Source organism: Arvicola amphibius, chromosome 9 (assembly GCF_903992535.2).
Source record: "Arvicola amphibius chromosome 9, mArvAmp1.2, whole genome shotgun sequence".
In the NCBI taxonomy this organism is placed as follows: domain Eukaryota; kingdom Metazoa; phylum Chordata; class Mammalia; order Rodentia; family Cricetidae; genus Arvicola; species Arvicola amphibius.
Window position 1 is genome coordinate 719,723 of NC_052055.2, and position 20,123 is coordinate 739,845.

The following is a 20,123-nucleotide window of genomic DNA, read 5'->3' on the forward strand; positions in this document are numbered from 1 at the left end:
ATTTGCCCCTCAAAAAGGTTCTTTGATTTACAAATAGGTTCACTCCTGTGTGATTTCAGTGATCAGTTGTGATTAGTGCAGTGCCAATAAAATCTCCTTGATAGAAGCTCTCTACACCTATGCTTTTTCAGTATGAACCTGGATGGTAAGAGAAAAGACAGTGTGAACTTCACATATGCTCTTTGCTTTTTTGTCAACCAAAAGCAGCTTTTGTCAAAGGCCTTTTCTTCTCAACCTAGGAGCTTATTACTTTGTGTTTATGATTATCCCAGAAAGATGAAGTACAGAATCGTATGTGATGGTATTAGATTATGTTACATTGTGTATTTTTTCACATTTTATTTATTCACATTTTATTAGATAAATATTGATATTTACCAAACAATGAAAGATCAACCAACTGGACTCTAGGAGTAGTAATGATAGCACTAACCGTCACTGTCATGGTGGGCATTGCCATGTGCCAAGCCACATTCTATCTCATGAGTCAATGAGAATCAAACCAAGAAGTTAGGTACAATTATTAACATTCCTATATTATAGATGTGAGACTAAGGCTCAGAGATCTTAGCTATCATTCTTCTCAAACTGATACACATAAGATTCAGAATCAGCAAGACTGCCCCTACAATTTGTGCTGTTAAGCACACAGCATGATGCAAAGAAACTGTCAGATGCTGAAATGTAGAAGAAAGAACAATGTAAGATAGATCTAGTCTAGGTTTAAGAAACTAGTAAAAATTGATCCCTATAAAAGGCATTAAAAACAGGAAAACTGGGCAATGTCTACCAACTATTTTAATGTACTGAACAACATGAAGCTCATGCAGTGACCCCCGAGCTCAAGGAAGCAAGTGTTCACCTTGATGGTTACCCAGTTTTCTTCCTGGAGGAAAATTTGTGCCACCGAACAGAACGGGGAAACCCGAGTATAGTACAGTGGTCTCTTTACAAAGACTGACAGTCTAATTCAGAGTCCAGACAGGAGGGGCCATGCTAAAAAAGAGAGGCAAGAATCTGTATAAAACACCTCTTTTGCTGAATACTGAAATGGGGCATCTATTGGGTAAACGTCCGTAAGACTCAGCAAAAACAGCTGTCAGAGCTGACGACTTAAGAAGGCCCAGAGCCAGAAGGATATGTAAAACTTGACTCATGATCTACTGCAGTGGAAGAATTATTGAATCTGTAGTGCATTCAACGAGACCTCTAGAAGGGCCTCTCTTCGTAAGGCGGGGGGACTTAACTAGTTCATGACTGTGACAGACAGATATATCAGCCACAGTTATGCATGTTTAATAAACTCTAAAAGAAAATGAGAAAAGGCAGATGTTCAACAATAGAAAACATATAGTATCTACTAGTCAATCAAAAATTACTAGACATGAAAAAGGAAGAAACTCTGACCGTAAAGAATACAGTCAAGAGACACAGACCTAGTCATGAGGACAGTGGTGAAACTAACTGACAAAATATGCCAACAGCTGCTACACTATACATATAAACATACCTCGCAGTGTTATTAATTTGCATTAATTTTTATGTTCGTATTATTTGGGAATTAAGGGAAGGCAAAACTGCATTGAGAAGAGAGACGGAAACTATAGTCACTTGGCATTGTGCAAATAAAATATATAGCGTATGAAGATTTAAAATTTACTAATGAGCACGTTAGCACATTGAGTCAAGTAAATCATTAGTGAGTAACTACAAAATACAGCAATAGAAGCCATTCAAACTGAAGACAGAGGGAGGAAGATTTATAAAAATGAAAATCTCTGTGGCAATTAAATAGTTTCAACCAGTCCAACATGTAAAACTGGACTCTTAAAAACTGCCAGGGTGATGTTAGAACAAGAAGAGAAAATAAGTTATTAATGCCCGAAGTATTTTTCTAATGCATCAAGACCTACACACTCTTATGCAAGAAACTCAATAAAACCAAGCAGGATGAACAAGCAAGCTGCTATCTCCAACCTGACGGGAAGCAGCAATAAGAGAGAATATTGAGAAAAAATGAGCAAGATAGGAATAATTGTTGGCTTTTATAAGAAATTGCAGTGTCTGGTAGAAGCCACGAATGACACCTTTAGAGTATTCAAACAAAACCCCAACTCAGAGCAATCAACAAAAATGCACCTTAAAATTATGACAAAATAAAATTTTTTCTGACACACATTTTTTGATAAATAAAATTGGGGGATCAAACTCTTCCTCAGAAAACCCATATGACAAGAAAAGCTAAAGAAATCATATCAAGTCAAAATAAAACTGCCACTCTGACACGGAGCTTCAAAGACAGGAGAATTTCTGATAACTGCTATCCAATAAAAAATTACTTAATGTTGAAAATAAAGAAAATGTGGGCATTTATAAGCAGATAAGTAAGTCAGTAAAACTAAAAGACTTTCTGGCCTATGAAATTTCTTTTAAAAAGTATGTGTTCTTTAAAGCAAAAATAATAATGCATATGGAGTTTATAAATACAAGGAAATAAATATAGGATAACTATTTGAAAGAACAGGAGAGAAATATATGCTAGCATACTATTCTACTATTAAAATATATATGAAGCACAGACCTGGCAAAAACTTTTATTCTTTACAGTGAATATCATAAATTCTAGAGCAACCACTAAAAAATAAGTTATAAATAATAAGCCATTGATAAGAAGATAAATCATAACTTAGGGAGAAATAAACTTCAATGAAAAGAGAGAGAGAAACAGATGCAATAGAATACTCCTGTCATCCCAGCATTTGTGGAGCTGAGGCACTGTTTTCAGGTTATCGTGAAGCAAGACTCAAGTCCCAAAGAATCCAAAAGCTTATATAACAGGCCAGGAATATGGCTCAGTGAGTAAAATTCTCTTGCTGTGCAAGTCTGAAGACCTGAGTTCGATCCCTGGAACTCATAAAAAGCCAGGTGTCAGGACTGTGTATCTGTGATCCTATATTCTATCTAATCAATAGTAGATCCTAACTGCAATTCTGTAAGATGGGAGGCTGAGACAGGAGCACTACCTGGAGAGGCGTGGACCAGCTAGCCTGTAGGACAGTGCACAGCAGAAACAAGAGAAACCTGCCTGGTCAGTTTGCAAGGCAAGAATAAACTCAAAAGGTTGTGACATACTGGCATCTCTAATATCTCTTCCTCTCCCTCCCATACCACTCTCTTCCACCCTTCCCTTCCTCTCTCCAATCTAATAATAATAATAATAATAATAATAATAATATAGAATAGAATTTAAATATAAATAAGTAGGACAAAAAAGGAAAGATTGAAGAAAAAAGGTTAAATGAAATATAAAATATATGTGAAGGTGGCTGGATTATGCTCAAGCATCTCAACCACAAGACAAACTGAATTTAAGAATGAGATGAGTGTAAAGAGTGCTCAGTGAAAATCTGTAGTGTCGCGTGCTTATGTAAGGAGGAAAGAGAGGTAGGGCTCTATGATCTGCCCACACTGAAAAGCCTGAAAGGCCTCTTTGGTCTGGAGTGGAGTGAGATGAGGAGGGAAGAGCATCATCTAGAAAGTCACGTGTGTCACCACTGCGGGTCTAAGCCTACCACCTTCAGAAGACCTATGGAAATGAGAGTACACTTCCATCAAGAAAAGATGGAACTGAATATGGAAAACTGAAACACCGTCAATCAACTTTCAAGGCAAAGAGATGGAGGACTGGCCACCAGCCCAGCTCTAGGTTCTACATACATGCATACATACAAAAGGAGAAGAAACAAAATAATAAACTGATTCTAAAATCTATCTGAAGAATCTGGGGGTATCAATTAATCAGAACAACTATGAAAAATAATAAATAGATGAAGGGATTTACCTGATCTCAAGAGCTCAGAACTTCCTACTACCCTAGAGTAGTCTCAATAGTGTGACATTGCCAGGATGTCCTAAGATGAGACACAACAAAGGAAAAGACGAGGGTAGTGGTTCTCAACCTTCCTAATGCTGCGACCCTTTATTACAGTTCCTTATATTGTGGTGACCCCCTCAACCATAATTATTTTTGTGGCTACTTCATAACTCTAATTTTGCTACTGTTAGGACTGTAATGTAAATATCTTTTTTTTTCTAATGGTCTTAGGTGATCCCTCTGAAAGGGTCATTTGACCCACCCCCAAGGGGTCAAAAGCCACAGGTTGAGAACTATTGAACTAGAACTATACATTAATTGTAATTAAAATTTTTACAAAGGTTTGAAGTTATTTGACGGGTAGGGTACATTATTTCCAACTAATGGTGCTGAAACAGAAAATAAAGCGAACCTTACCTCTTACTTCATATCATATACACAAAAATTAAACTAGAAAATTAATTTAAAAATAAATTTAGAAATTAAGCAAGAAAAACCAAAACAAAAAATTTAAAACTGTAGAAATGGTAGAATAATATATAAGGAAATATTTTTTGGTCTGAGGTTGGGTGAACATTTCTAAGACACACATTGCTAAAAGTACTAGTCATTTAAAAATTGATGTTGAATTTCATCAAAATTAAAAGGTTTTGATCAGTGTAAGCTATCATTCAAAACAAAAAGCATAAATGAGAAAATGTACTTACTGAGAAAAGACTTGTACCCTAAATAACTCAATAGAAAATAAACAGCACAACCAAAAAATGGACTACTTATTTTAAGAAATAGGTCACAGTGAAGATATATATATTATTATGCCAAATGGATATAGTATTAAACCAACTCCTAATTACTTATTGTTATGCCCATAGATTAATACTTCTCTCACTTCTTATCAGAGAAGCTTCTATTTGAAAGTAGATGGTGATTAACCGGAGAAACACAACTAATCAAAGTACAATAGATAAATAGCCTAAGGAATGCCCAGCCCCAAAAGGAACATCTTTATCATATCCCTTCTTCAAGTATATAAATTAATAAATATAGAGAAGGGAAGTGGGCATGAAGTCCCAACTTCTACCCAAGAAGCCATTGGAAATTTGTAGAGAGAGTCGGTTTTCTTTTAAGACTGTAACCCTTGATTAGTCACCCACATTCCAGTGAAAGACAACACATCCAAAGATACTGAACTTGATAGCTGAGGGAAGAAGAAACAAAAATTTGGGATGAAAAGGGAAGGGAGTAAATCTGAGAGGTAAATATTATCAAAAAACAACTTGTAAAATTCTCAAATAACTAATTAAAGTTTTTAATTGATAAATTTATGACATGTAAATTATGTATAAAAGGCAGAAGTCATTTTGTGGTTAGTAATGGAGGCAATATTAGTTCTTACTGGTGTCTTATTATTTCTTTAGATTTTGTAGTAATATGAATACCTTTAGATTAGCTTGGGTTGTCTTGATCTATCTGAGTATCACAACTGGAATCCAACTTTCTGTCCCCTTAGCTCTTATACACTTCTCTTGGTCAAGTCCTAGTTCCCATGTTTGAACATTCTCAAGTCTATCACAATCTTTCATTTACATTTTTCCCTTGGCTCATTTCATGAATGCAATGGATGCTCAATATATACTTTCCCAGAGGTAGAGTTATAGGTAGCTGTAAGCTGCCATGAGGGTGCTGGGAATTGAACCCAGCTTCTCTGGAAAAACTGCCAGTGCTCTTAACCACTGAGCTATCTCTCCAGTCCCAACCTGCTCTGTAGACACAAGGACCTTCATGCCCCTAAAACAGGATGAACAGCTATATATTAGTGTCTTTATTAACTAATCTGATAAAAAAATATTCTTTATGGAGGAAATAAAAACATTTCTTGTTTAATTTTAATGAAGTCATTTGAATCTTAGATAGTTAATGAATCAGACAAGTGGCTTGTGTGTAAAGAAAAATCCCAAATGAATGAGTCTTTTCTCCATGGAGAAAGAATCCTAAAAATTAGGAAGGTCAGCAATCATTCTGGCAACCCACTGGCAACAAGCAGAGCACACCAGAAGGTTAGATCAGATTCTTGTTCCCTTCTGTTACTATGATATACATATGCATTATATATGTGTATAGCATATACATATACATAGTAAATATAAATCCTGACACAAAGAAACTCAGGGGGAAGGAGTTCATTCCAGGTTATAGTCCATTACTGCAAAGAAACCTTGAAAGGTCTGGTCACATTGCACTCACAGTCAAGAGCAGAAAAAAACAAAAACAAAACCACATTCACTGCTTGCTTGCTGGCTGACTGGCTCGCTTGCTTGCTTGTTTGCTACTCAGCCCAATTTCTTCATTCTTACAAAGTTCAAGACCCTCTGGGGAATGGTGCTACCACAGTAGATGGGACCTTTCCATATCAATTAATTTAGTTAAGAAAGTCTCCCACAGATATGTCCTTAGAACACCCAATGAGGACAATCCCTCATTGAGACTCCTTCCCAGGTGATTCTAGGCTGTGTCAAGTTAATGAAGCTAACTATCTCAGGAAGACTCTAATTTTGAGAGATATAGTATCTAAAAGAAGAGCTTTCGGAAGGCACAAGTCCATGTAAGACGTTCCTGGAGAGATGCAAGTGATGGTGTGGGTAGGGGTCCTTGAACAGCTTCACGGTGCTGCCTCCTGGTGTCGGTGTCATTAATCCAGGGCCCTTGATCTCCCCTAGACCTTCTCTTCTCTTTTAGGACTATGGATTCAACACAAGGAGGTCTGTGGAGCCTTATGACTTACTCCTTTGCTTGTAATGATCATTATTACCTTTAAGCTGGAGTTTACTCATCTGTAAAATGAGAATGATAATAATTACAGAATCACTGTGAATTCTTAATAAGATAGTGCACGTAAGTATTAGTAGTACAAGCTGTAGCTTGTAGAAAGCCCTTAGGAGATCCTAGCTTTGCTTGTGGTGATGAATTTGTTACTTCCATCCATGATTACACTGTATGTCACTTACTCCAATGACAAAAGGCAGTAATACTGCCCCCAGCACCCACAGTGAAACACTCTGAGCTACCATTCTCCCCCCTCCCCAATAACATTCACTATTGCATTAAAATCAGAACTGGAGGAAGGAGAGGCTTTTGATTTTGCTTCTCGATTTTCATTTGCACACTCCCCAGTGTTTTTAGATACATCCTTCTGTTTATACAGTCAGCCTCACTTCCACTAGCTTTCAAGTTCCACAAGGACAGGGGCCTGAGAAGTTGTGCCCGCCACTCTTTCTCCAGAGGTGGGATGCGTGGTAGGAATTCAGGAGTATCAGTTGAATGAACATGGTCCCCTTTGCACAAGTCATCTGTGCAAGTGGTGCTAGCAAGAATTTGCTGGCAGCTTCCTTGCTGTGCAGTGATGTGTGAATGTTAAATGCTGTGACACCCTGGACAGTCATTTAACCTGTCCATGACAGCAGAAAGCTTATTTCTCTACTGTATGAAATTAAAGAACTAATTGAAGCCTCAAGCTCCACATTGCCCATGATTAGGCCTTCTTACCAGCTTAACTAGCTGGTGAAGGAGTGCAGAGTTTCCACCTATTGTCGAGAAATCTAAAGGCTTCAGAGATAGAAGAGAGGGAGTATGATTCAGCAACTCCAGGAAGCATTTCTGGGTCTGTAGCAGGCGTCTCAAGCTCTTTTCTTAATCACCTACTTATAATTTTGCTGCCTGACTGTGAATTATGGACCAGCTAATTTCATGTCCCCCCAACATTGCAGCACTGGTTTCTTTTATCACTACTGATCCTTTTCTAAATAACACATAGAAATGTATAAGTTGCCATTTATCTCACTACATAAATACCACATAAACAGTTAGTCAGATGTACTGTGATCTTATTTGGAACAGCTACTAAGAATAACCACTACTTCTTAATTAGAAAGATTGTCCTAAAAGTTAATTAATGAGAGTCAACTGTAAATACCGTTGGAAATTTGGTTGCATTTAAATGCTAAATTTGTATCTCAGATCTGCAGCTTGGCTTCCCTTGGGCCAGGATTTTTTTCCTGACCACTGGCATTTAATGAACATTCCAAGAACTAATGTTTTGCTTTAAGTGAAATGTGTTAGCATTAAATGCATATTCATTTCCTGTGTTTTTTCTTGTGTCTTTGTTTTCCTTTGTTTTGGAAGTCAGAAAGCTGTTCCCACTGAATCATTTCCTACCTAGCTGCACAATGGGTTTTAGAGGACTCTAGTTCAGAAAAAAAATTGCTGTAAAAATATTATATCCCTTTACAAAATCAGTTAAAGGGCCTGCATTTGTCCATCAAAGGGTAAATTGCCTGATGTCCAAGAAAGCAAACGGCTATTTAAATAAGATTTTTTTTTTTAAAAAAAAAGTATCTTAGAAAGATTTTGGAGAAACCTCACTAATATTTTATAATATTAGCTAAGTAGTTTGTCATCTTTCTGTAACCAACTTTGTAGTCGGAATTTTCTGTCCTGCCAGCCAGCTCCCCAAAAACCAAATGGAGACTTCTTATTAATTATAAAAATTCAGCCATAACTTAGGTTTGTGACTAACCGGCTTTTTCAGCTTAAATGAACCCAGTTCTATTAATCTATATATCACCACGTGATTCGTGTCCTCCAACATGTCTTGCTCCCGCTACATCTCCTGGAGACCCTGCTTTTCTTCTTTCCAGTGTCCTGAGTCTGACTGCTCCACCTATGCCTCCTGACTAACTAATGGTCGTCTAGCTTTTTATTAAGTGAACAAGAAGATGCCTGGACAAAGACACTTCTTCACAGTATCTGAAAAGATTATTCCACAACACAAATGCCCTACATAAAAGCATAGACATTCGTTATGGATAAATCTACACTGGCACACAAGCAAGACTAGAAAATAAGAAGGATCTAGAGTCTCCCAGCACAGCTCAGCTTACCTCTAAACTATCCACAGAATACCACTTCCTCCTGAACGTGATACATATTTTCCTTAGTGACTAAGTTTTTATTATATTGTAATGTGTCTTTTAGGATAGACCTGGGAGGGTGCCAAGACCTAGTTCAAATCTGAAGAACCCATATAAAAGCTGAACATGTAGCTTACCTTTGTAATCCCAACGCTGCTTCAGCAAGATGAAAGTTGGAGATAGGAGAATCCCTGAACCTCACATGTCAACTAACCTGTCATATGCAGCAGAAAACAGTAACAAAATGAAAGGCAAGGACCAACTCCTGCATGCCTGAATACACCCAAAGACAGACATTTTTAGTAGTATGATGTTGCACTATATTTATCTCCTATTGTTCATCTTATAGCTTATTGTGACCTTGACACTTTGGAATGCCAAAACTGTAAAAAGCTCACTTTGGCTTAGACTGTCCCTTTGAGCCCTGGATTTGATTGCCCCGGGGGCATTTTGCGAGGAGCTAAATTGACATCATCCCTAAAATAATTAGATTTACATGCTTTAAAGTAATTTCATTTCTGTTTGAAATCCAATATAGCTTAATTTTTGTAAACTGAATAGCTCTGATCCTATTGAAGCCCCTTAATATAATATATGTTACCTCTTTTTATTTGAGCCTTCTTGCTTCTTGTAACTGTAGCAGAGCTTCACAAGATTATATAATTGGAATGGGCTTACCAATTACCTAACCCTTGTCTCCAGGTCTAAATGCTACCAATCCTGCAGTACTTTTAAAAAAGAAAGGAAAAAAAAAAAACATGCTGTTGTTTCTCTTCTTCTCTCACACCCACTTAGCTCCCCATTTACATAAAGCTATCCCTTTTATCCAGAGGCCAAGGAAGGAACATGGGAAAGTCTGAGGACAGCTTGGGATTCATAATGAGTCCCAGCCCAGCTTATGTTATGGAATGAGACTCACTATCAAAACAAACAAATAAAAACCACACTCTTTAATTCCATGGCAACACACCTTTTATCACTCACCTGGCTTCAGCAGGGGTTCTTAAATATTTTCCTTTAAGTGCCATTTTCTCTTTTTCTATAGCCACACTTCCTCCTTGTAGATATTATTAAACTGTTAGTAGAAACATCCTCCTATAAAAGCTGGGTCTCTTTCCCCTATAGCGTAAACATTTAAGTGCTTAGTAATAGGTGCTGGGTTTTCTAAACTCTGTCAGCTGAGGCATGTGAAGTAAGAAACACTCCTCAGGAATTCTTTGATTCTGCCTTGTGACTGGTTGAATTTGACTCTAAACCACCCAGCCTCCAACGCCATAATCAGACATCCAGCAATGGCTGACAAAATTAGGACTCCAGCCCAGGCCTTTCCACAGCTCTGCCAAAACCCTGCCGAGTTGTCTGCCTGGTAGATGGGAATCAGGTCACAAGAGCACAAGTGTGTAAGACTTTCCTCTTGATTAATTCCTATGACCCTGGTTGCCAACAAAGCAGGAGGTGGTTATTTAGAGATGGAGGAAGAAAAGAGAGCTTAGTGGTCACATTGGCTAAAAACTACCTTCCAGTACAGAAGGGTTTATATCTTTATTTGTAACCAGAAATCAAAAATCTGTCCATCTGAACATAATTGCTCAAATCCACAATACTTGTAAAGCTTTCATTGTAAAGGCCACCCTGGAAACAATCATTAGCGTCTTCTCAGGTCCAATTATTCACTATGTGTTCTTTCTTGCAATTCACTCTGTCAGGGGAAAAAAAGGCACAAGAACAAAACAAAACCCTTGTAATCATGTTTTCTTAGCAAGTGTGGAGAATGTCAGGTCAGCATGTAGACCTGAGTCACATCTGCTTAGGTAGTAAAAAGCTGCATTGACATTGGACCATGAAGGAAAGGTGACCTACAAATCTGCGTGATCCAAGCAGGAAACAATCAATTAGGACTGATGCATAATCATGAGTAAAAGTAAAATAAAGAAAGGACAATATTACTTTGTGTTAGAAAACAAGAAAGACAAAGTCAAAGAAACAGGATGTTTGGTTTATAGCTGTATAACCAAGACACACAGACCTATAAAACTATGAAGTCAAAGATAATGACCCTCCTCACAGAGATGGTGAGAGACTGATCAAGGGAAAAAGAATGGGTATTCAGGAGTGGGTAGCTGTTGAGGAAGTGCCAACTTTTATATACTCAGAGGCACATAAGCACATATATTTATATGCTTACATACATATATATGTGTATATGCAGCTATACTAATTCATTTTTTTCTAAATCCGTTTGACCCATAGAGCACCAACCACTACATACATGCTGCAAAAGGCATGGAGGAGGGGTTAGTGTAAAAAAATAGTAAATGGATCAATAAGTATAAGTATGTTTTACAGTAAGGTGACTATTGGTAGCAATTCTATAGATCCTAAAAGCCAGGAGAAAGGATATTGGATGTTTCATCATGAAGAAATGAAAAATGACAGAATATAGACTTACTTAGATTAAGGTGATTTTAATATTACATACAGATGTATTGTTGAAATATCTCATCACACTCTATGGTTATATATAATTTTTATTGTTGGTGTATCAGTGTTAAAAGATTAGTTTTTAAATGCTATTAAAGCAACTCAGAGTAAAGGACATCCCGAGTGACCAGAGGTAAGGGTGGACTTCAGATGGCTGAGAAATCCCAGGAGAATAGTCAGCTCTGGCCAGTATGGGACCCAGACTCACCCGTTCCTGCTCTCAGGAGCAGACGAAATCAGGTGTTTGGGAGTGGCATGGCCACAGTGGACATCCACTTTCTGACAAATGGTCCCGGGCTATCTGAGCCTACTTTGTGAATGTATTTCTCCTACATGGTCCAGCGTACCCCCAACTCAAATTTCTACCCACTTGTCATAAAGATCAAGATAGGCATGGCGGGGGACAGGGGGCAAGCAGACCGAGTTACACCAGTCAAACTCCCACAGAGGAAAAGGCTGATTTCCCAAGACAAGGCAGTGAGAGTATGCACATGGTAAGGACTTTAATCAGAGAAACCCAAGTTTGACTCTTTTTTAAATAACTATTTTCATATATTTTACAGACCTACCACGGTTTCCTCTCCCTTCTCTCCTCCCATTCCCTCCACCTACCTCCCTTTTACTATCCCCCACCCCACCTCCGCATCCACTCCTCCTCCATCTCCACTCAGAAGGGGTCAGGCCTCCCTTGGGAGTCAGCAAAGCATGACTCATCAAACTGAGGCAGAACCAAGCTCCTCCCCCTGCATCAAGGTTGGGTGAGGCAACCCAGCATGGAGATGGGGTTCCCAAAAGCCAGCCTAAGCAGAATACTCCTCTACTGCTAGTAGAAGAGCAAAATTGCACAGCCTCTTTGGAAATTGTTGTGGCTATTTCTAAGAAAATTGGGAATCAATCTACCCCAAGACCCAGCATTACCAATCTTGGGCATGATCAATCATACCACAAGGACACTTGCTTAGCTATGTTTATAGCATTGTTATTTGTAATAGCCAGAACCTGAAAACAACCAAGTTTGACTCCTTTCTCTCTGTTTAGATAAGTATAATGTTTATTTCCCATCTGTTGTTGTTATTGGTGATCCATTGCATGTGGTATCACTGAGAAAATTTAATGAAATAATTTCCAAATAGCTCTAGGCACACAAGAAGCACTGGGCAAATGGTGACAGTAATCCTTGTTACTTCCCCATAGGATGTCTCCATAACCATTGTCACGTGGTACTAGTTAGTCTTACTAGTGCTCTTAGTTCTAGTCCTAACACTGTCGTGCAGTTCTTCAACTTTATGGGAGATGGCTCAGTCCACACAAGTCACCAGGAGTGTCAGTGATGACCTCAACTACATGCTCAGAATTGTCACACATTTTCCAAAGCCTGGACGTTCCACAGACTTAATGGTACACCTGGAAACTTTTAGTATAAGCTTGGAGGTTCTTGAGTAGGTGGAAAGTTAATAAACTCAGATTGTAATACTTTTAATGAAGTTTGGACTTGGGGTCTCTTTCTTTCCTACTCTAGCCTATTCTTTGTTTTCTTTTTCTTTTTTCTTCCCCTATGAGCTGTTTTCTCTTCTGAGAAGCTATGGGTTAGGAAACTATTAATTAACTACTCCCAATTCTAATTTTCAGAAAGATTTAATAGGGATTAAACTGCCTCCTTGAAAAGAGAGATTAAATGCCTGCAAATTCTATGAATTGACTTTCTAATTGTTTTGGCAATAATGTTTTTTTCACATGATAATGTGACTGAAAAAAATAATAATTTTAATTAAATTTTAAATGTATTTTTGGTGTTTTATGGATCCTAAGGAGACTGTTTCCTTGTAGGGAATATATTAAAAACACAACATTTTTTTCTAACCCCATAATTATTATGATCAGGGGAAAGCCTGTAATGCATTCCATTGCAATTAAATCGTGTGCCCCAGACTGTTTGAGATTTGTTTACGGAGGAGAAATAGATTTTCCACAGCTGCTTGCCTGTGTGTGCAGCCTTCTCATGGCACCACCACAGCGTCATGTGTTCGATAAAATAACACAGTTGAATTTGAACTTCAGAGCTTGACTAAAGTCCTTATAACATAAATTGTTTAATTTTTGTTCATGAAATCTCTTCAATTATGTATGTATGAGAGATGACACACAAGCAGGTGCTGGGAATCTTTGTGTATTTGCCCACCCATATCTTTAGGAATTAGTAAGGATTTATTCCTGTTCTGACAGCCTGCACATACCACGGTCATTACCACTCTGTCCCTGTGGGGACTGTGATACACGGTGACCAGTATGGGGCAGAGTGGGTGCCTCCAACGAGAGTCACCTACTAGGCATCACCTAAACTCACAGCTGGAAAATACTTTCTGTGAGATGAATGTCCACAAAAAAGACTCAGAAGGATGGAAAAGGTGTAAGAGGGGGGAAAAATCACTCAAATCAGGGTCAAGGCAATGTCACGTAGAACAGATTTCATGGTCTAACTATGTCATCACTATGAATAATCACTAGAACTCAGATTGATTAAATTAGGATTTTAAATTCTCCAAGTGGCATTTAATTGCTCTTGATGCTATGGGTATGTTGGAGCTTCTGTGGGTATATAATAGCCATAATAAAGGCTTAATTGAGTGCCTACTAATCCTCAACAGCATCTTGAAGGTTAGCTATCATTGTCCTGATTTTGATAGAACGGCCTTGCAGGAGGCTTTCAAAGTCACCCAGTTATTAAGCAGAAGAGTATGAATTTGAACCCAGGCTTCTCTTCTTCTGTTCTCTCAGCTACATCTCCCATCTCTTAGGCTGACATCCTTACACCCCAAATCTCCCTTAAAAAACACTTTCCAACAGTGAAAGTTCTCAGAATGCTGTAGCTTGTTTCCAGGGAAGAACAGTGCTCCTTAGAGCAAACTCCTTCTAGCAGCTTTTCGTTTCTGAAGAGCATTTGATGATTCCGTGCTCAGAGCTCATACATCTGTCAAAAGATACCATGCAATTACCCCTAGGGAGAGCTAGCATTCGCCCACCTTTCTCTGAAATTGAAATGCAGGAGCTCCCTTGGTGCTGGTCCGTTAGATCGGTGGCTGTCACTGATAAAATGTCTCCTTGGAATTGTGTAGACAACGCTCCAGGGCTGCCAATGGGCCTGCTCACAGCTCCTGTGGATAGCAGCGTGCCTGGTGGTGATAGGCAAGTTTCTGAGTTGCTTTTATTTTGCATAATTTCCCCGGGAACTTAGATGATGTAGGAGTCAATGCCTTCCTTAAGTCACAGACTCTAAAGTGAGGCAGCCAACATTGCCCATCTGGCAGTCAGATTCCTTCAGTCAGAGACACATCACGGTTTGTCTTGCCAAGAATTACCATTTAGTCATGCCCCCCACTACACTCCAGCACACTCCTCTCCTTTGTAATCTCTGGGGTCACCTACTTGTTTTAGGGGTGTCTACCTGAGATGAAGCTGCAGTTGCCCAGCTGTCCTGGTAATTAGATGCATAAGTCTCTACACTTATGGACCACACCAGCCCATTTTCAGGACCTGACATTGCCAGTTGCCCATTTTATCCGTTACTAACCCAATTTATCTCACGTCACACAAATCACCTGGAATCCCTGTGTCCTCTGCTCTCTATTGGTATCATAAGTACTTGTGCTAGATGTCCTCCTCCATCCCTCCACATCCCTCTTATCTTTCCCCAACCTGCAGTGAGTCCTGCGTGAACTATTGTGGGCTGTGCTAATAAATCCCTTTGCCCTCTGATATATTGTTGGGTTTGGCCCAGGGGAACCCAGAAGAGTTTTGGGAGGTATGAGCTAGAGACTGATGCCCAGGCTTCCCTACAACCACAGCTCCTCTCTGTGTTCCCTAACACTCACTCTTAATTCCTTCCTATTCCATCCCTCCCTCCCTCCTCTTTTAGGCCTCAGGTTGGCAATGACTCTCCACGATGGCTAGCCCTGGCTTGTTTCATCTGTTAGTTATTTAACCCTAATCATTCTTTATAAGTAACCTCTCTTGTAAATTCTCCAAGTTAACTTGTTGTAAGTCCCTTATTTTCCTACAAGGGCTGATACATCATCCTCCAAGCCGAACTTGCTCTTAAAATTAGCTACCATTAATACAGTATATATTTCCATCTTGTATTTGGTGCTACGTTGTAGGCACTGGTGACAGAGTGGGTATCAAAATAGAGGATCTGACTCTGGGGAGCTTAAAATAGTTTATGGAGAAGGTGTAAATGCAGTTATAAGAAGGAGTATGGATGAGGATGAGGATGACAGTGAGGAGAGCACCCGGCACAAGAACGCCGTCATCCAGTGACTTCCTAGCTGCTGGTATAACTCACAAGCACATCCTCCCCTCCTGTAGAATAACTTTGGGTATGTTAGAAATTAAGTTCCTCTTATGTTTATATCAGTCTTTAGCTTTAGCCTACTGTCTAGAACGGTATGGGGATGCAACAAACATTTCTCCAGTTAATTTGGACCGAACCTTCAGAACACTGATCAGCCTCAACTCCAGCCTGCTCACTACAAGTTTTATGTTATCAGGCTGGAGGATGATAAGATTGCATGATGTCTGAGCTCCTAGGAGAACAGATAGCATGCTTTACTAGTCCAGAGAGAAAGGCACGGCACGGAAAAGAACATCACTTGCTTGGTGAAGAGTTTGGTAGCTACTGTGAGTTAGCACAAATCATAAATGGACATTTTTGTCTATAACTCCCCAGATGCATAACAAGTCAATAAAGAGTTAAAACTTTGAAGAACACAATTAATGCACAAGACCTGGGGACATGCCCAGCAGACTGGACGTGCATCCTTTATAAGTAGTGCACATGGACATTTGTGAAAGTAGACCTGGTAGTAGCCTATGAAGCAAATCACAACAAAATCCAAAGAATTTATACCATATAGCCCACATTATAAGATAGCTATGTTAGAAACTAATTGTAAAATTTAGATAAGGAAATCCATTTTTTTAGAAATTAAGAATATTCATTAAAAACATAAATTCATCAACCTAGAAATTAATAAGCATTTAAACCTGAGCAGTCATGAACACTCAATCAGAAGTGGTTAGAAAGCAAAGACTATGGTCTTGGTGAGTATACCAGAGTAAAAGGATATTTGCAAAGTAATAAACCAAGCATTTAACTCAAGTAAGAAAACAAACCAAAGAAAGAAGGGAAACCAAAGAAAGCAAAGAAAGAGTACTACCTAATAGGAAGTATCTCCAAAGCTCCAACTCGTCCCTCTTTTTCTTTGACAACAAAAATGATGAATTGCTGGCAAGAGAAGAGACACTGATAAGCTACATCAGATGCAAAAAGAAAAGAGACCTCACTGTAGGATGGATGACATTATCAAAAGTAAAAAGACGGTGTTGTTCACAACTTCTCAGTGATTATTTTGAAGACTGGTCAAAACCTACATATTCCTAAAAAATGAATTTCCAAAGATAATCAGAAAGAAACACAAAACCTAAATAACTCAATAACTATGAAAGAAACTGAATCATTAGTTAACATTTTTGTCATAACGAAAATATCAGATGGCTTTATAAAAAGTTTTAAAAAATAACCAGGAAAGAATTCATAACCATTATGTAAGCTACTCCAGAATATAGACAATAAAAATAAATACCCTCTTTTGACTCAGATATGGTTTTCTATTTAAGCTGTATAGCCACAAACAAAAAAGCAATGTTTATTACAATAAGAGCCCATTAAGGAAAGAAAACTACCAAAATATGGGGAAGATTATATTATGAGTTTATTTTAATTTTTATTTTATGTGTATGGATATTTTGCCTACATGTATATTTACACAATGTGAGGTCTTGGTGCCTGCAGAGACCAGAATTGGACATTGGAATCCCTGGAACTGAGGACACAAACAGTTCTGAGCCACCACATGCTGGAATCAAACTTGGTCCTCTAAAAGAGCAGCCAGTGTGATTAACCGCTGAACAATCTCTCTAGCTCCTGGGCTATAAAATTTTAAAGATGTCACAAAAGACTCTAATAGAAATAAATCATCATAAAGTTTTCATGGACAAAAAAAATCACCATATCCTGACAAAAAGATGTAAATCTTTTTGCATATATTCCTCAAATTATTGTGTAGATTGATATAATTCTGGGAAAAATCCAAAAATAATTTTCTAAAATATTAAATTAATTTTGAAGATTATCTGAAAGGTAATATAGTTAAGAATAATCAAAACACTTCTTGGAAGAGAAGAAAGAGGAAGGAAGAGGAAGGGAGAGAAGCAAGTGAGAAGGAGATAGGAGGAGAGGGGAGAAGGGAGGAAAGCAATCCTCCCAGATGTCAAGGATTAGAAAGCAGTAGCAATTGAGACAAGGCTGTGTTAACATGGAGGTCAACAAAGAGCAGAGAGAGTCTTATCCCCAAGTAAGCCTCTACATACAAGAAAATTTGATATATGAGAACATTGATGCTGCAGATTAATGAGGAAGAGCACACATGAATACATTTTCTGGACAAGTAAAAAAATAAAAACAAGTTTACCTCACATACTACAGAAAAATCAATTCTAATTCTAGATGTGTGGAAACATTAACAGTAAAAACAAACGCTTTGAAATTTCAGAATAGAACGTAAGAGGATACTTTTACAGTTTTAAGGGAGGTGAAGCATTTTTAAATGAAATATGCATAGCACCAATCATAAATGAGAAGTTTCACAAATTCAACTACATAATAACATGAATTCAGAAAAAAAGAAAGGTGAGCTGCAAACTGGGAAATTATATATGTGAACAATACTAAGAGAAGATTAGTATCAAAATCATACTTTCTGCCACACATCAACAAGAAACAAAAATGATCAAAAATTCAGTCAGGAACATATATTCAATCTCGTTTGCAACTTGAAAAGTTAAAAAAGAAGTGACACCCACCAGAAAAGCAAAAATGTTTTGACAATACCAGATGTTGAAGAAATATGAATCAAAAGTAATGCTCATTTACTGACCATGGCCGTGTAAATTAAAAGGAAAACGTTTTGGAATTTAATAATAAAACTAACCACCCATGCTCTGAAACACATTCATTCCAGCCCAACATTGCAACCGTTTGGAACGTTGATGGTAGCATGCGCTCACAGGAACCTGGGAAGGAAAAGGTATAAATTAATACAATGCAATAGTATACAACAACTTTTAAAGGAGCGTGTTACAGCAATGCATATTGATAGCCAAATTTTACATGCATTTGAGTGAAATGGCACGATGCACAATATATTCAGAATATAGAGTTTGACCATGTTGATTGAGAGAGAGAGAGAGAGAGAGAGAGAGAGAGAGAGAGAGAGAGAGAGAGAGAGACTATGATAAAGCTACAGAATGAGCAACACAGGTCTGTGACTCCTCGGGGAGGAGAACAGAGAGCTACAATGAGAAAAGGAGTGGAAACATGGCCTCCTCAAGTACTAGAAAGTGGGCTGAATGACAGGCATGTCCTCTCCGTAACCTCACCTTAGTCTTGCAAACATAGGCTCTCTGCAGTCTCCTCTGTATGTCATACGTTGCACAATAAAACAATCAGTCGACTTCCAGACGGTTCGGAGCTTCAACTAGACCTCCACAAGACCGTCCAAGTAGGGGTCAAAGAATGAATTAGATAGGATTTTTTTCTCCAGACTTTGATTTGAGGCTGAAACCGGGATTTTTTTTTTTTGGTTCCTTGCAGCTCTAATTTCTCATCTACTCTTAATGTAGTGTTAGCTCTCTGTTCCCAAGTCATTTGTCAGAAAAGTTAAGGGATTCCTCGAACTCTCCCACAATCTGACACATAAATCTTAGTGGTCAGAATAATGTGATGTAGCTATTTCTTCCTTCAAGATAGCCTTGGGGAGCAATTACTTTGCCACTTCAGTTAGCAGGAGGAGTGGAGCAAAAGGATGTGAGGGCAGGAATGGTTTCTGAACAGCTACTCAGCAATGCTTGTCTAAATACCGCACTCAGAATTCTCCCTCTTCCCCCCAGGAGCCAGTCTGCGAGATGACTTATACAAATATTTCTCCTTCCATCATTCCCACGGAGACACCATGACTGTCATGGATCCAAAGCAGATGAACGTTGCTGCCGCTGTCTGGGCTGTTGTAGCGTACGTTGTCGCAGACATGGAGGAGATGCTGCCCAGGTCCTGAAGAGAAAAGAAGAAAGGCCCTTGTCCTTGTTAGCTGGGGATCCTGGCTTTGCTTCTTCAAGATACCTATCTTCACACAACAGTGTTATGTGCTTAATCCACAGGGCACAGCTTTCTGCATCCCTTCTGTCAATCATCTTTTCTTGATCCTTTCTTACCTGTTTCTAGAATATGGCACGATCCTCACCACTCCATAGAATCAACACACTGTGGGGAATCACAAATAAGTCATTTCTTTATACCACTTTGAAAATAAACAAATCTGTTTAAAGCCTCTGATTTTGCATATTCATTTATAAACATCAAATTAAATATAACGAGACCAATTTGTGGTTTAGATTATGGTAAAGAGTAAGAGAATTACAGAATCTTAATATTTTAGTTGACTACATGAAGAGATTTGACTGTCTAGTTTGCGTATTTCATATTACACATTTTAATGAAATATAAAAATCTTCAAATTGGTAAAAAAAAAAAAGAAATATATCTGCACTTAGAAAACAATCAATTCTGTATACTCTAGGACCTTCTAAAGATGGGCGCAGGAAGCTGTCACTGGGTAAATGATATTGCTGTTTAACATGTATGTTTTGTATCCTTCAATTTCTCAGAAGACATGTTTCACAGTCAGTTT

General features: G+C 38.3%; 1 protein-coding gene across 2 annotated transcripts in view; it reads left to right on the forward strand.

Moving 5' to 3' along the window:
- Nucleotides 1-19,765, forward strand: part of Cpq (carboxypeptidase Q) — a 352,278-nt gene extending 332,513 nt beyond the window's left edge. For both annotated transcript variants that reach the window (XM_038342182.2, XM_038342183.2), the window contains one exon: nucleotides 19,327-19,765. In XM_038342182.2, coding sequence (XP_038198110.1) covers nucleotides 19,327-19,490 — 164 coding nt within the window. In that variant the 3' untranslated portion in view covers nucleotides 19,491-19,765. The remainder of the gene's footprint in view (nucleotides 1-19,326) is intronic.
- The last annotated feature ends 358 nt before the right edge of the window (nucleotides 19,766-20,123 follow it).